The following is a 15,380-nucleotide window of genomic DNA, read 5'->3' as shown; positions in this document are numbered from 1 at the left end:
GTATTAATTTCAGGGAAAACAAAAATGATGCAAGAAAGAAAAACACCTATAACAATCCACATGGCTCAACTGTGAAGAGCATTTGCATAATCATAACATGTAAACATGAAACACAGATCCATCCAGAGTTATGATATAATATTGGAGGGATGCGAGGATGGGAAGTAGGGATGGGGTGAAAGAGGGGTTGGAAAAGAGGGTTAGCAATGGGAGGTCAATACTAGTGCTCGAAACAGAAACATCAAGAAGTAGCAATAACTGGACTTCCCTGGTGGCGCAGTGGTTAAGAATCCGCCTGCCAATGCTAGGGGACACGGGTTCGAACCCTGGTCCGGGAAGATCCCACGTCCTCGGAGCAACTAAGCCCGTGCGCCACAACTACTGAAGCCCACGCGCCTAGAGCCCGTGCTCCGCAACAAGAGAAGCCACTGCGATGAGAAGCCTGCGCACCGCAACGAAGAGTAGCTCCCACTCGCCGCAACTAGAGAAAGCCCGTGTGCAGCAACGAAGACCCAATGTGGCCAAAAAAAAAAAAAAAAAAGTAGCAATATCTGTATGCCATTTTGAATTTGAAATATGAAGGTGAATACAAAACCCCCCCATAACAATACAATTAAAAAACTCAATTGAAAGTGATTGACTCTGAAGAGCTGGGGAATTGGGAGACTACTGTTTTCTTATATAGGTCTTGTAGAGATATTTGACACTTTAAATACTATACTGTATATCTATGATTAAAAAAAAATAACCCCATGGAAGGGGGGTACTTACAGAAGGAGGCTGGGAGATCAGTTAGGAGGTTATAGCAATTTTCAAAGAGAGGTGATAGTGGAAGTGGGGTTAGGGATGTGGACAGATTTGAGAGATATTTTAAGTTATCTCTATTCTTTCTTTAAAAATCCCTCCCCCTAAATGCCCTCCCCTCTGTTCTCCCTGGAATGGACAGAACCCAGGTGATTTTCACTCCATACTAGTCAGCCCCAGCACTTAATAGAATCACCCTACAGGAGGTTAATGAAGTGATGAGTGGGTGGGAGACCATGGGGTGGCTGCAGAATGGATTGATGCCGGGGTGCAAAGACACCCTATGAAAACTGGTAAGATCTGGGTCAGGGTGAGCGAATAACAAAAAAACAAGTGTAAACTCTGAAAAGCAAAGACAAAACAGGACGGGGGCAAGATACATTTTGGAAATATTGTTTCCTAGTTCATAATCTTTTCTTCTGCATTAGTATTTAAAGTTTTATTTATTCATTTTTCTGAAGTACTACATGGGCGAGGCACAAAATTCAGAAGATCCAAAGTGGCATGGGGAAAAGTCCCCTTCCTCGCGTTACCTGGACACCCAGTTCCTCTCCCTGGAAGCAACCACTCTCTGCTTGTTTGTGTGTCCTTCCAGAAATAATTCATTCTGAGTTAAGTTTAAAAAGTGCCATCAAAAGATAACTTGTTCATGTTTAAAAGATATTCATCCCTGCCAGATTAGATGAGCCAAGGGCATGAAACTGGATTCTTCTTGCTCCCATCTGTGGAAGGGGCAGACAAGCTTCATTATTTCTCAATCAAGTCCTAAAGGCCCATCTGTTGTAAACTCATTTTAAGGGCCCAAAACTGGCACCACTCTGGAAGAATTTGGGCCTTTGAAGTGTTGTTTGGCTGAATTGTATTTTTTTTTTGAATTTTAAGATGGATCTTCAACTCTCTAGGCTCCATTGATCCTGTGTTTTACAATTTACACATTTATGTTATCTGCTTGTCCACTTTCAGTGTCTAAATTATGACCATTTAACCAATGGTTCCTCCACAAAAGGAGTAATATGTTACCACTGAAAGTGAGGATGTGTTTAATAACTTAGGAAGATGTTTCTGATTTATTGTTAAATGAAAAAACAGGTTGCAAAAGAGTTGATCCCATAAATCCCCACATACTTAACTAATTATATGTATATATGTACATTGAAAAAATCTAAGGAATCAGTACCAAAGGGTTAAGAGTAGAGATGTAAGTAAGGCTATGGATTTTATTTTTATATGTCCCTTCAAACTTCTCTACAACAAACCTGCATTACTTGTATAATAAAATATTATGAAAGTAGGAAATGAACCTGTTTCCCTTCTTGTCTCCATGGGTCCTAAAGGTTTGTTTTGGTTCTGCTGAACTGAAAAAAAAGGCTTTGTGACTTTTGAAAAAGAAAAAGCACTCGCTAGCTGAGCGGATTTTTTAAAAGTTGGGGCCAGTGGTCCTTCCCAGTGTCCCTAAAATGCCGCCACCAGGTGGCAGCCTGTTCCATCTGTTGAGTCGGTGGGCCTGCCTCAGTCTCGGATTCCACACAGCCCAGTCCAGACACTGGAGGCCTTTGTCTGGGTCCCAAACCTGACCAACAAGCCTGATATATATGCTAGAGGCCAGAGCCAATACTCTGGTCCATTGTGGGTGAAAGTCATCTTAGGCCCACTTTTATCCCCAGGAGCAATATCCACTGACCAGAAAACACTGAGGAAGGGTCGTAATAGCTGAAGCTTGTCACATCCTCAATTCCTCCACCCAACACCACATCAACACATAGGAATTCTCATTTATTTTTTACCCTTAACAAGGAGGTGGGAAGGCTTGCCTCTTCCTCACCTCTGTTCTTTCCATCTGGGAATATTCACCTCCAACCCTCCTTCCCTTCCTTCCGGGAGGCCTTGGTCAGTGGAGACAGTCTCTGAGGACTGCTTGAGCTGGTGGGGATGAAGAAGCTGAAATGGAGATCCCCAAGGGATGGCGTCACTTTCCTGCCAACTCCCTCATCGCCTCTCCTTCAAAGCGAAAGCAGTGCCAACCTTCAGCTTCCGTCAGATCTTGGGCTCCTAGGGCCTTATACAAGTCCGTAGCCCCCTTGTTCCAGTCTAGGACTGCCAGGCGGAACTGGGAGCAGCCCTTATCCAGTGCCACCTGTGGGAGAAGACACCACTCACTTTCCTGGGTCAAAAAGGAAAAGACTTTCTCGCCCTCCATTCAACCCAGGTGCCTCCCATACAGCTTTGCTTTGCCAGGGCCCAGCTTGTAGCTCCATCCCTCTCCTCACCTCAGCCACTTTTTTGATTATTTTGGAGCCAATCCCCTGACCTGATGTGGGGAGAAAAAGACAAAAAGAGGGATTGTCTGAGTTGAAGGGGATCAGAAAAGACCATAGGCTAGGATTAAGAGGCAAGGGATGGTGGTCCAGTCTATGGGTTGCTTTTCTCCCAGCCTGGCCTCTGCCCAGTACCCCGATACTCTGGCTTCACATAGATGTCTTCCAGATAAATGTTTCGTCCCTTCCATGTGCTGTAGATGAAGTAGTATAGCCCATAGCCCACCACACAGGGCCCTGAGAGAGAAAAAAAGAAGGGTCAGGCCGCTGGGCACCTGGGGGAGAGACCTTTGAGGCTGACTGGAGAGGGCGCCTCTGAGCTAGGAGTGCTCTTACCCTGTGGCTCCCCGGGGGCAGGAAGAATCTCTGCTACCAAACAGTGATAGAAAGGATTCTCTCCAAAGCCATCTGCTCTCAGGGCTGCAGAGATCGGAGTTGTGACAAAGAGATAGAGACAGAAGGCCTGGGTGTGTGCCCAGTCTGGAGTTACTGCCTGGGGAACCCATCCGTCACTTCCACCCCAGCCTCCGTCAGGACTCAGGTGTTGGGCCCGTACCTTCTTCACTGATCTTCACCTGGTCTGAGAGTTTCTCGTACTCAGCGAGTTCCTACAGCGTGCGGACAGAGGCTAGAATAAGGCAGGAGGGCCTCGCTGCTCCCAGAGCAGGAGCCCTGGGCGCGCTCCTCCCTCTGCTCCCACCTCCTCCTTCCCGCCCCCACTCCAGCAGCGCCGCTCTGACCCCCTCTGGGACCCCGGTTTCCGGCCTGCAGCCCTCACCCGAATCAGCCTCAGGATATTTCCACAGTCTCCCTCCTTGGCTTCTCGGATCAGCACGGAAGCCATCCCGATCTCCACCGTCTGGGACCGAAGTCCAGGATCCCCACTTCCGTTCTGCAGGACCGGGCGAAGAGCAACGGGGACCCTTTAAGGGGCCTCCAAATTCGGATCCCGGAAAGCCGGGGGAGTGGTGGGGAGCGAGGTGGTGGGGGCGCCGCGGGCTGGGAAGCAGAAGCCCGATTCCGGCTGCCGCGGGGCCGAGAGAGTGGTGGGACTAGCGGTCCTCACGGCCTGGTAGCCCCTAATTTCGGGCCCCGCCAGCGCGCACCTGCCAGCCAATCAGCTGGCAGAGCAGGCATGTCCCCGCCCACCCGCCCCGCCCCGCCCCGCCCCCCCACCCGCCAGCTCTGCCCCTATGGCCGGGTATCTAGACCGCACTCCCCGCAGGGGTCAAGGCTGGACTGCCGAGGCTTCCTCGTTGTTGTTATCTGGGTGTTCCAGCCTCCGTTGGAGAAACCCCACGGCTCGAAAGATACCTCCTTCTTTAACTGAAGTGTGCAGTGATTACCTGCTCTACCCTTCACCCCAACTCACCCATTCCAGCCCATCCAGACTCGGGGTGAGCCCCAAGACCTCCAGCTCTTGCCTACTGGCTCAAAGTGTTACTTCTCTTGGGGGCATTTGTATTTTAAGATGGGTCAGGGAGAGGGTGATGAATTTCTACCGGTAAATGGTTAGGCCTCGTAGTAGACGGCTAAGAGAAGATAATGGGGGGAAGGGACCAGGACTCAGTATCCACTGACTCACACGCAGAGACAACACCTCCCTACGCAGCAAGCCTCAGAGGCCTGGGAAAATACTGAGGGAGGAGCTCAGAGCAGATACCAGGCACTGTGCCTGGATCATCTCCATTCATCCTCATTCACAGTAGCTCCGGAAAGTAGGTATTTTTTCACATTTTGCAGACAAGGACACTAAAGAACACAGGTGGGGTGACTTGCCCACAGTCATCCAGCTAGTATTTGGGATTCCATGTCTCAGCTCTAGGCCTTACGGAGGATGCTACTTGGGGATCCGGGCATGACTGTTTCTAGATCTCATGTTTACCTTACCCCTTTGAGGCCCAGACTTACCCGGGGCGAATGGCGCCCCCAACGCCCCCAGCAGCAGCAGCAGCAGCAGCGCCCCTGGTGTCATAGCCCGCCCGCGTCGCTCAGTGAGTCCGCTTGGGTGAGCCGCCAGGACAGCCAGCGCAGGGGAAGTGACGAGGCGCCCAGGAATGTGCACCTGTTATTGGGGGGCAGCCCAGCCCACCCGCCCCGCCCCGCCCCTGGGACTTGATCCCTCCCCGAGCAACTGCCAAAGCCTGCTACCCACAGATGGCAGACAACACTTCAATTGTATAAATAGTCTTTAATTGAGAAAGCATGGAGTGGAGACCGGTCCCCTGGGAGCAGAGCCTTTTTGGGTACCTGACATCCAGCTGAGGTAAAGCAAGTTCTGTTCAGTTAGAAGCTGGAGGGGTGTATGAGGTCTAGAGACCAAGAGGCCCTCACCCTCCTTGGCCTGACCCGTAGGGGAGAAGGGTGGGACTTATTGCTGAATTGGGGTCTCCTCATTTGGGGGGGTCAAAGCTATGTCCCATTTGCCTTTTTTATTCTAGACCCATTACCCTAAAGACCTCAGCTTTAAAGGGGACCTGGAAGGAATTCCTGCTGAGGTAGCTAAGTGTTCATGTCCCCCCAACCCAGGCACAGGTCCAGTCATGCCATAGTTCTGGCCCCTTCCCCATCCTAGCTGCCCTTCTATGAGCCAGGGATTCCTTCCAAAATTCCTCTGCCCTTCCTCAGCCTCTGTTCCCTGGCAGGACCCCAGCTGAGTTGCAGGAGCTAGAAACTGCATGTAAAAAATAAGGTTAGCATTCTATAGGAAGAATAAGATTTTTGGAAAATTGTCTAGGGAAAACAAGAAGTGGTTCTTGATCCAGCCAGAACTTAGTCCTTTGTGAATCATAGCTGGGTCCTTTCCAGAGCTCCTGCTTAACAGGTATCACTAGAGAAGGTGGGAGCGTGGGTCTAGAACTCTTACTCTAGAGCAATAACATGGCTATATAGGCTCTAGTTCCATCCTAGAGGGAAGGGCTGAGAGTCGTGGTCTATGTCCTAGAGCTGAGATTCAGAAGGAAGTATGGCTCCGTACGTGTCTAGAACATCACGCTCTAGAATCGGGTGTCTCTGGGGTAAGAAAGTTAAACCTGTGGTGATCTGAGACTGGCTCAATTCAGGCCAAGACCAACAGCTGGACAGGGCCCAAATCCAGCCTCTCTCCACTTGGAAACCAGGGGTCCATCTGGGTGAAGGACAGAAGCCTGATGGATCCAGAACAGAGCCTGGCAGCATGCCTGTGTTCCAGCACAGACCCTGAGTGCAGAAATGGCCCCGGCTGGGGTGCCTGGTGTTCCAGAACCTGTCTGGAACAAGGCAAAAGGTGGAGTAGGGAAAGAAGGAAACTAATCCTGAGCTCCAGTGGACCTATAAATCTATGGCTTGGTGGCCATGAAAAGGGCAAAGGGCTCCAGGAACTGGCTGAGCCCGGGGTGCGGAAGATTTATGCTCTGGTTTTGTCAGTTTTGGAACCCCCCGCGCCATCTCGGGAAAAGGCTTTGGAGGGTGTGAGTGTGGAAGGAAAGAAGTGATCAGCCAGGACCATTTTCAGACATCCCCCTCTCTGAGCCCTTTCCCGGGCCCAAGGATCTGAGGGTCTCAGCAGCCCCGGAAGTCACGGCCGGCCCCTAGGCTCCCTCTGGGTAGAGCACCTGGTGGGACCTGGCTGCTCAGGGCATGAGCGTGGCAGCAGGGGTGAGAGCAGGGCCAGAAGCAGGGCTGGGAGACAGGCTGTGGTGGTGGCGAGGGCAGGGAGCCTCCAGTCCGGGGACTGCATGGCAGGGGGCAGGGGGCCTGGAAGGGGAGGTCTCAGGGACACTGTGGAGAGAAGGCTCCCGGTACACAGCCACTGTGAAGGGGAGAGAGAGGAGCAGGAAGGAGAGTTAGGCACCAAGAGAGCTCTGAAAGGGCTCCCTTCCCCTACAATCCTCCTCTGGGAACCCACAGAAGGAGAGCTTCCCAAACCTCCAAAGGCCAGAGCCTTCCTGGCTTGACCTGTCATAGCATGTGTCCTCTTAAAACACTTATAGCCCCTTAGCTGTGTGTCACTAAATGTCCATGTCAAGGTCAATACCGTCCCATGTGGTCCACCTCTTCCCTGGGGGTCCATACTCACCCTCCAGGAGCTTGGGCACAAAGTGGGCGGCTGCCTTGGTCTTCTTGACTCGATTTCCCTTCATGACTCGGCCCTCCTTGTCCAGGCCCAGGTACCAGGACCGGCCAGAACGACGCTGGCGATAGAGAGCAGAGGCGTACAGGACATAGTAATTCTCAGAGACGCACTCCTTAAAGCGACACTCAGCTGTGAAATGTGGCTGAGGAGACAAAGACCCAGAAAGGCACACACAGACAGAAAGACAAAAAGACACATCACTGAACAGAAGGGAGCCCTGGGAAGAACAAGGCAGGATATAATCCACACGTTTGAGACTGGGAGAGCCAACTTCTGAGCCCACGCAGGCACTGGGAGAAAGGGAGGGTGAGGAAGAGTCTGGTGGCCCCCGAGGGCCAGGGACTAGACTTCTGGGGGCCTGGAATGAGAAGATAACTTCTCTCTGCTCTACTCCCAACCTCTCACCATCCAGGGGACCTGGAGGGAATTTCTGCTTGGAGGAGTTCCTGAATCCTTCCCCAGTATCCTGAATGACTCTGGGGAAGTGAGTAATAATGAGGTCTAGAGGAGGTTGGAGAAGACACAGGGGGTCTAAAAGGTTGAAAGAGTTGGACATTCAAAGAGCCTGGGGGTGTTTAGGAGGCTATTGGAGGAGAAGGGATTGGAGGGACCCTAGAGGAGGTGCTTGGGAGCGGGCAGTGAGGACAGGGTGTCGGCAGGAGCTGGAGGGAGAGGAAGCCCTGAGCTGCAAAATATCTGCAGTTGGGAAGGCTATAGCTAGGGGAGTCCCCTGACTCCAGGCCACTCTGCCCCCTTGTCTCACCGAGCTGTAGAGCAGCCCCTCAGCGTTCATGGCCATGTAGTGACCCAGCTTGGCACTCTGGATGGTGACTACACGGAGCCCCACAGGGATCAGGTTGAAGTGGGCTGGGGGTGGAGAGAAGAGGTATCAGTACCCCAAGCCTCCAATCCCCATCTGAGCCCCCCCTCAATTCTGGTCCCAGTTCTACTTCTTCCTTTGCGGGGTCAAAGAGCCAGACTGAAAACAACAGAACCTGAAGCCACAATAGGATTGTCATCTCCTATGCCTGCTCTCCCCCTTCCCACCCAGCAGCTGGCTTCCCCTCTCACTGAAAGAGCTGGTGTCCTCTGGGGTGCCCTGGATACTCCCGTCGGGATTCGCCTGGAGGTAGAAACCCTGGCAGCAGAACAGTTTGGTGACGATGCCTTTGAGCTGAGGCTCTGGAGAAAGAGACATTCATCTTGGAACATGACATCTCTGTTCCCAGAAACATTGCTACACTTGGCGGGATCAGAGGAGAGAAAGAAAGGAGGATGGAGGGAAGGAAGAGGGTCCCAGGGCCCCAGCTCCCTGACCCTCTAAGCAAGGTCTCTCCCACCTCTCTTTGACTCCAGAGGAAGCTGGGGTGTGGGTCCCTTGTGCTTCCTCTAACCAGCTTTCAGTTTAATTGACTGAAATTTATTTAAAGGCTTAATTCCTACTCTACAGCTCAACCAGAATGGGGGGAAGGGAGAAGAAGGTAGAGGAAGGGGAGAGATACATGGAAAGGCAGAGAACAAAGGGAGACAGGCAGAGCTGCTGAAGCGGCAGTGTGTTTGCGAATGTGGGGGGCAGTAAGGTGACCCCAGGGTAGGGGCGCCCCCTCAGGAGTGGGGGTGGTACTGGGCCTGACGCTGACTCAGCACCTGCTGCTGCGGCTGCCGCTCGCTTCTCGCGGGCCTCGCCTTGGCCCAGCGCCGGCCTGTCTGACACTGACCCATCTGTCTATCTGTCTGTCTGTCAGTCTGCTGGATCGCGGGGGCCCAGCCCTCCCTGAGGCTCAGCCTCTCCCCTTCAGCCAGGTAACCCGCCTGGGATGGGGGATATTCGGTAGCAAACCAAGGAAATGGGGGAGGGGGCCAGGGAGCTGGTGAGGCAGGCTGACTCACGTGGGGGCTGGGTCCCACTCAAAGGGTGGGCTGCGGACCGTACCACTGCGGAGGGCCGGCGGCGGGGGGAGGAGGACGCCAGCGGGGGGCGGGGGGGGGTCTCCCCCTAGGGGAGCTGGGAGCGGGCGGGAGCGAGGCCAGAGGAACTTCCCGCCTGTCGCACCTGGACGGGGACCACACGCTAACCCGGCGCTTGCGGCCGAGTTCCCGGTACCCCCTCGTAGATGGTACGACCCCCAGTCTCCGTGCGGGTATCCAGCCATGCAGTGTGTCTGAGTTGCTCGCGGCAGAGGGTCCCCTGAGCCCGTGGGACCCGATTTCGGAGTCGCGTAGGCGGTCATGGGGGAGTGCCCAGCTCCCTTCTTGAAGTGCAGGTCACGGGAGGAGGGCGCACAGAGGGGCGGACTGGCGAGGTAGCTGCAAGGACACCCCGGGGAGAGCTGGGGAGATTGGTACCGAGCCAGGCAAGCTCGGCGAGGAGGAACGGAGCCAAGGCTCGGAGGAGCGGGAGAAGCGGGGCGGGGGCGGGGCTGCCGGAGCCGCAGAAACCCTCGGGGTGACCCAGGCGTCCGGAACCCCCAGGCCCCTCCGCTCGGCATTGAAAGAATCGCGAGAGACCGCACGTAGGCAGAGGACGGTGGGGGTGGGGACTCGTGTGTTGGGAGGGGGGGCGAGCGGGAGCTGCCAGGCTTCGGGGCACCAGGCTTAGCCCCTCAAGCCTTCCCCTTGCCCTCGAAAGCAAGGAAACTCGGGGTTATGGGCGAGAGAGAAGGGAAACTGAGGCATCGTCTGGCCGAGAGTTTGTGGTCCAGGCGCACCCCCTTTCACTTTCGGGGAGCCGCCGTCAGTCGGGCCCCGCTCTTCCGAGTCCCTGGCCTCAACCTCCCAGGCAGAGAGACCCCCCGCCCGGAGACCCCGCCCCAGCCACTCACCCGGGCAGCGGTCCGGCCGCGCGGGCCGCCCCCCGCACAGTCGCACCTTGGACAGCAGGATGAGGAGCTGCTTCTGGCAAAGGGACTTGGTGCCGCGGGGACACACGCGCCGCTGCGCTGACACGGGCCGGCTGCCCCCGGGCTCGCGGACCTCCCGCTTCTGCCGGATCAGGCTGCTGGCCGGTGCCGCCATGGCGCCCCGGGAGGAGACACCCCAAAACCGGCAGGCTCCCGGAGCGCGCTGGGCCCCCCCAGAGAAGCCCGCTAGCTCACCAGGACATGGTCTTGCCTCTCCGGTCCGACTCGCCGCCTCACCCACGGGACCTGAGGATAAGCCCTAGACGACCCCCACCCCAGGCACCAGCTCCCACCCTTGGGCCTCGTGCTAGCTTCGCCAGACCCAGCAGCCTATGTACCTCTCAGTTGACCCCACCCTCGACCTTTGCCCCCCACAGAAAACTCCCCCTTCTCTGATCTCCAGTGTCCCTGTCCCCCACTAACACTATCCCAAAGCCAAGACCCTCAAATTTTCCAGGATGTGGTTCCAATATCCCCAGGCACCTTTCCACCCTATTTCCGGGCCCTGCACTCCTGCCAAAGCCACTCTTGTAATTTTAAGGGTGTGGGTCCTTAGCTTTGGGGATATTAGCTCACCCCACCCCTGCTGGGGTGCTGCCAGTGTCTAGGAAGAACCCAACCTTGGTGTCTTTTCCTTTGCCACCCTCTAAGTGAAGAATCCCCCACTTTTTTTCACTGAAATCCCCAAAAAACTATGCCTTGAAATATCCAGACTGTCGCCAATCAGCAAGAAGAGGTTCCCAGACCCTGTCTCTGGACGATACCGGTTTTTACCAAGTCACCCCCATTTCTAGTGGCACAGGGTTCCAGCTGCTGAGCCCCTTTCCTCACCTTGTTACCCTCCACTCCTTTTGAAGTCACCTCCAAATCCGCCCTTCCTAGTGGTTACACCAGGTGGTTGTCTGGAGGGCCCTCTGTCACCTCGGAATAAGGAGCATAGGTTTTTGGCTTTTTTGTTTTTTTCTGGCAGCCCCTAATTTCCTCGGGGACAGCTGGTGCTGTTTAGATCCCACGCCCTCCAATCCAACCAGCCCCCCGAGAGAGGAGTGCACCCACGTTGTCACGGGTCCCCAAATGTGAACAGACCCGCTATAAGTCAGAGCGCATCAGAGCTTTCTGCGACAGGGCTTCCTTGTCCTCCCCGGGACTGCCTATAGCACCCCCTCTTCCTTCCCCGACGCCCCTCAACCTGTCCTGTCTTGTCGATCCGGGGACGGCTGGCGCTGGCTCTGGTTCCAGGCTCCTCCCTCCCTGTACCCCGCAAGCGGAGCTTCCCCCCACGCCCGGCTAGGCGTCCCGGACCCCAGGAAGGAGTGAGGGTGTCTCCGCAGAGCGCCCTGGTCTGGCGAAGTGAGCACTGGGCCTGGCGGCTGGACCAAGCGGAGCGGCGGCAGCGGCGGCAGCGGTAGCGGCTGTGGGCAGCTGAGGCGGCGGCGGCGACAGCAGCTCTCCCCTCCTCCGAGAGCCGGCCCGGGGGCGGGGCAGGGGGCGGAGACTCCGGGAAAGAGGTTGGGGGGGGGTGAAGCTGGGCGGGCGGAACCCTGGGGTTCCTTGGAGGCAGGGAGTGGGGACGGTCTTAGAGACAGGTGGAGCCGAGACAAGGCCGCATGTCTCGCATGTCTCGGGGTTCAGAGGAGGAGGGACAAGGAGGCGACTCCACTGAATGGAACTCTGGATTGGGGGAGAGGTTGGGCTTAGATAGATGGAATGGCAGATGCCCCGAGAATGGAGAAAGGGACCCTACTGCCCGGGATGGAGGACAGAACTGGATGAGGAAGGTGGGGGGAATAACTGAAGAGATAGCGGTGGTGGTGAGGTCTAGCCTGGGGTGAAATCCGGCCTCCTTAATATCTCTGCTTTTGTGTGAGACAAATTGGTCAGTCCCTGGTCTCCATACCTTTCTCCTTTACACGTTTTTTCAGCAAATATGTTACCCCCATCCCTATTGACTCCTAAGAGAAAAGACCATAAGAACTGGCGGGAGATGGATGCCAGAGGCTGCACGGGAGCAGGAGGGGTGCTGGCCACAGATTTGGAGAGTGGAGAGGCCAGAAGGGAACGACCTGTGCCAGGGATGCGGCGGGAGGAGGGTGGGAGGAAGCGGAGGAACCGGCGAGGAGGCCTTCTAGAACGGGTTCTTCGGGCCCAAGGCGCTCAGCCTGTCTCCCAGGTGAGGGGAGAGCAGTCCCCTCCACATCCCGCTGGCCAACAGAAGCACATTCCAGGTTAGTAGGAACAGCGTCTTTAATGGGCCCCGCCTCCCACGCCGGCTAAGCCGCCCCCCTTGCGTGCAGCCTTGGCCTCTTCCACAGCGACGCGCAGGGCGCGGGCAGGGTCCCTGCGAAGCAGGGCCAACGCCCGGAGCAGCGAAGCGGCGCCGTCCCCCGCACCGAGCTTTTGGCCACTCAGAAAATAGTGGGGCAGCGTCCCGGCCTCGACCACCCGGCCCAGCTCATCCAGCAGCCCGAGGCAGCAGGCGCCCGCATTCTCGGGTCGCGCCAGATAGAGCGCGGGCAGCCGCTCGCACGCCCAGTAGAGCAACGTCCGCAGGAGATAGGGCGCCGCGACCCTAGTCCCGGTCACCAGCGGGCGCAGCAGCGCCTGGGCCGCCGCGTGCGCTTGCAGCAGGGGAACGGGTATGCGCGTCTTGAGCGCCAGCTCTTGGCGGGCGAAGCAGAGCTGCCATCTGGAGGCGCCCGGCCGCTCTGTGCCGCCGCCGCCGGGCACCAGGTAGAAGGAAGACGACTCCGAGGCCAGCGGGCCGGCCCACGAGTGGCTCCGAGCCTGCTGGGGCCAGCCGGCCACGGACACCACGGGGATCAAGTCGAAAAGCAGGAGGCGGCGCGGGGGCCCAGGCGTAGCCAGGAGGATGGTGGTGACCCCCGCGTGGCGGGCTGCGTGGACCAAGCGCGGGGCACCCGGGACCGGAAACAGGGACTCAGCGACCGCAGCCAGCGAAGCAAAGAACCAGGCAGCCACCTGGGCGGGGCACAATGTGGGCCATGCCTCCCGAGCCTCCGACGGCTGTGGCACTGGGCTAACGTCGGCTGCTTTGGTGACGTCACCATTCGTTTTTTTCAGTGGTGAGGGAAAGTCAACATCGGTTACGTCTTGTTGAGGCAATTCTGGCACTGAAACATTACTAGGTGATTTTTCCAAAGACTCGTGTGCCTCAGCCTCAGTGACGTCACCGTGCAGCTGGTCCACGGAGATTTGCGGATCCTTGGGAGTTTCTTTGCTTTGGGCTGGGTGGATCGAATCACGTCCTCCTGGGACTGGGGGTCCTAGGCAATCCTGCCATGCCTCCCGGACCGAGGTTCCGCGTACTTGCTCTGGGAGGAAGAGCCATGCGTAACAGGATCCCACGTCCGGTTGCAGCTCCTGCCCAGTGCCATCTAGCGAAAGCACGGGCACCAGGAGGGTGAAGCTGGCGTCGTAGTGAGGTCCCCGAGCGTAGGGACCTAGAGGCGCAGGCCCCAGATCCAGGGAGCCCTCGCGAATCCCGCCACGAAGCAGCAAGAGCTCTGCCTGAGGAGGAAAGCGAAGGTCCCGGCGGTGAACGAGACCTAAGGAAAGAGAAGGGATCGTAAAGGCGTGATCCAGAGCCGGGGCGGGGTGAGGCGGAGCTGAGAGCGGCAAGTTCCCGAAGGCTGGGAGGGTTACTTACCAAGCAAAGAGAAAACAAAGTCCTTGGCCTGGAGGAGATCTGGTCCTGGCTTGGGACCTTCACTCCAGCTCTCCTGCACACCCAGCTCCTGGATCAGCTGGGTTAGTTCTTGCAGCTGCGCCCCAGAGCAGAAGTCGATGTCCGTGAGCGGCCGGGCTGGGGCTGGGGGCGGTGGGCCCCACCAGGGAGCACTTCCCCAGACCGCGGAAGCCATATGGCTCTGTCGTTTTGGGGCTAGGAAATACACAGACGGGAGGAAGCCCAGACGGGCCGTTCCTTTTGCTGCGGAAAACTGGCCCCCGTTCTTTTCTCTTCCAGAGGCCAAGAGGGTTCCCAAGGCACAGTCCGCCAATGGGTCTGCAGACGAAGGGCCCTAAATTTAGTCTTGAAAGGGAACAAATAAACACCTCCTCCGTCCTTGCCCTTTTCTCATATGCTGCTCCCCGCCCCCATGGAACGGTTCACCTGACTCAGCAGGTAGAAAGTAGCTGTTTGGCCCCTCCTAAGGAATGCAGTAGCCTCCTTCGCTGCCCCTTGTCTACGTCCCCTTACCTCTTTTTCAGAAGAGGCTAGTGGTTTACGGCTTCCCTCTTAGGGGTAGCTACAAAGGCTGGGAAGAGAATGGATAGGAAGATTCAACAGGTAACTTCTTCCTGCTGCCTGCAAGGCCACGCCCCTAAATTATAACCATGCCCCTTTCTGGAGGCTGTCGGGGTGGTTCCGGACCGGCCCGGCCTCGAGTCAGAGTTCAGTCCATCCTTTCGCTCTGCAGAGTTCTCGCGGCTATCCTGGGAGTTGTAGTTTGTCTTCAAAACTACCAGGGCGTTGGGGCCACGCCCCCACGTCCTTTCCGGTTCCGTTCAAGTAGTGCCTGATGGAACTTGTAGTTTCTATGCAGATAAACTATTCTGTGTCTTTACAAGGCCAGGTCAACCGCACAAACACTCCTTGGGGTTAGAATAGAGGCCTAATAGGATGGATCTGAATAGCAAACAATAATGAGGGACATACACTAGGGCATGCGGAGAAATAGGGGACTCTACATCTCACTTGGGAGTAGAGGAGCCCTGGTCATTTAAATCTAGAAGGGTTCTTGCATGCAATTATAACTTCATTTTAGAGGTGAGACTGCAAGCCTAGAAAGGTTGGACATGACTTGTCCAAGGTCAGAGCTGAGCCAGAGAGGTGTTGGAAATGGGCTCTCCCGCTGGGACGTATCTCCTTGGAATCGGTGGTGGTAATGTTAGACAAGAACACACCGATAGTGTGCCTGTAGTGACCCAGGGATGGACATCTGACTCAGGGAAGGGACATATTAGTGTTGCCCACCTCAGACACACAAGTGGTGGCAGGGAAAACACTTTGCAATCTCGCAGCTTATGTGTGTATACAGAAGAGTTATCAGGACTGAAAATCAAGTCCAGAGGAAACTCCAGCTGGGCTAGGGCAGGGCAATGAAAAATTATGAGGGGAAGGAAATTGCTTTCAGCGGCCAGTGCTATCATGGACACAGCTTAAGTCCAGGCTGAAACTAGGAGCCAGAATAATAGGACAGAAAGATAGGACACCAGAGACACGCT

At 55.9% G+C, this 15,380-nt stretch overlaps 3 protein-coding genes across 9 annotated transcripts; all 3 read right to left on the bottom strand.

Moving 5' to 3' along the window:
• Positions 1–2,560: 2,560 nt before the first annotated feature.
• Positions 2,561–4,267, bottom strand: SAT2 (spermidine/spermine N1-acetyltransferase family member 2). 3 transcript variants are annotated; one of them, XM_082441249.1, is made up of 7 exons: positions 3,898–4,267; positions 3,676–3,727; positions 3,456–3,539; positions 3,255–3,356; positions 3,072–3,112; positions 2,827–2,938; positions 2,561–2,742 (listed from the first exon to the last, which is right to left on the bottom strand). In XM_082441249.1, exons 1-7 carry the CDS (start codon positions 3,961–3,963, stop codon positions 2,693–2,695), a joined length of 507 nt encoding a protein of 168 aa, XP_082297375.1. In that variant the 5' UTR covers positions 3,964–4,267; the 3' UTR covers positions 2,561–2,692. The 3 variants fall into 3 exon arrangements, with proteins under 3 accessions (XP_082297375.1, XP_082297374.1, XP_082297376.1); XM_082441248.1 differs by having other exon boundaries at positions 2,561–2,938; XM_082441250.1 differs by lacking the exon at positions 3,456–3,539 and having other exon boundaries at positions 2,561–2,938.
• A 1,028-nt stretch (positions 4,268–5,295) lies between these two features.
• Positions 5,296–12,163, bottom strand: LOC309650189 (fibroblast growth factor 11-like). 5 transcript variants are annotated; one of them, XM_082441244.1, is made up of 6 exons: positions 10,965–12,163; positions 10,056–10,296; positions 8,305–8,415; positions 7,997–8,100; positions 7,177–7,375; positions 5,296–6,909 (listed from the first exon to the last, which is right to left on the bottom strand). In XM_082441244.1, exons 2-6 carry the CDS (start codon positions 10,246–10,248, stop codon positions 6,731–6,733), a joined length of 786 nt encoding a protein of 261 aa, XP_082297370.1. In that variant the 5' UTR covers positions 10,249–10,296; positions 10,965–12,163; the 3' UTR covers positions 5,296–6,730. The 5 variants fall into 5 exon arrangements, with proteins under 5 accessions (XP_082297370.1, XP_082297372.1, XP_082297369.1 ...); XM_082441246.1 differs by having other exon boundaries at positions 7,177–7,291; positions 10,056–12,163; XM_082441243.1 differs by lacking the exons at positions 10,056–10,296; positions 10,965–12,163 and adding an exon at positions 9,338–10,034 and having other exon boundaries at positions 7,177–7,291.
• Positions 12,164–12,359: 196 nt separating this feature from the next.
• LOC309650188 (transmembrane protein 102-like) lies at positions 12,360–14,492 on the bottom strand. The gene is made up of 3 exons (XM_082441242.1): positions 14,353–14,492; positions 13,801–14,157; positions 12,360–13,699 (listed from the first exon to the last, which is right to left on the bottom strand). Exons 2-3 carry the CDS (start codon positions 14,012–14,014, stop codon positions 12,378–12,380), a joined length of 1,536 nt encoding a protein of 511 aa, XP_082297368.1. The 5' UTR covers positions 14,015–14,157; positions 14,353–14,492; the 3' UTR covers positions 12,360–12,377.
• Between the last annotated feature and the right edge of the window lie 888 nt (positions 14,493–15,380).

The sequence above is a fragment of the Balaenoptera physalus genome (genome assembly GCF_965194825.1).
Source record: "Balaenoptera physalus genome assembly, chromosome: 20".
Classification (NCBI taxonomy): domain Eukaryota; kingdom Metazoa; phylum Chordata; class Mammalia; order Artiodactyla; family Balaenopteridae; genus Balaenoptera; species Balaenoptera physalus.
This window is presented reverse-complemented; position numbering and strand designations above follow the sequence as displayed.

Excerpts from the sequence above, each read along its gene's own strand:
- SAT2 (XM_082441248.1), bottom strand. The coding sequence starts at position 3,963 with ATGGCTTCCGTGCTGATCCGAGAAGCCAAGGAGGGAGACTGTGGAAAT. Across the intron at positions 3,728-3,897 it reads ATATCCTGAGGCTGATTCGG|GAACTCGCTGAGTACGAGAA; the intron begins GTGAGGGCTGCA and ends CGCACGCTGTAG. Across the intron at positions 3,357-3,455 it reads TGCCCCCGGGGAGCCACAGG|GGCCCTGTGTGGTGGGCTAT; the intron begins GTAAGAGCACTC and ends TTTCTCTCTCAG.
- LOC309650189 (XM_082441243.1), bottom strand. The coding sequence starts at position 9,722 with ATGCCGAGCGGAGGGGCCTGGGGGTTCCGGACGCCTGGGTCACCCCGA. Across the intron at positions 7,292-7,996 it reads AGGGGCTGCTCTACAGCTCG|CGTCGTTCTGGCCGGTCCTG; the intron begins GTGAGACAAGGG and ends CTCTATCGCCAG. Across the intron at positions 6,910-7,176 it reads TGTGCCCAAGCTCCTGGAGG|TGGCTGTGTACCGGGAGCCT; the intron begins GTGAGTATGGAC and ends TCCCCTTCACAG.
- LOC309650188 (XM_082441242.1), bottom strand. The coding sequence starts at position 14,014 with ATGGCTTCCGCGGTCTGGGGAAGTGCTCCCTGGTGGGGCCCACCGCCC. Across the intron at positions 13,700-13,800 it reads CTTTGTTTTCTCTTTGCTTG|GTCTCGTTCACCGCCGGGAC; the intron begins GTAAGTAACCCT and ends CTCTTTCCTTAG.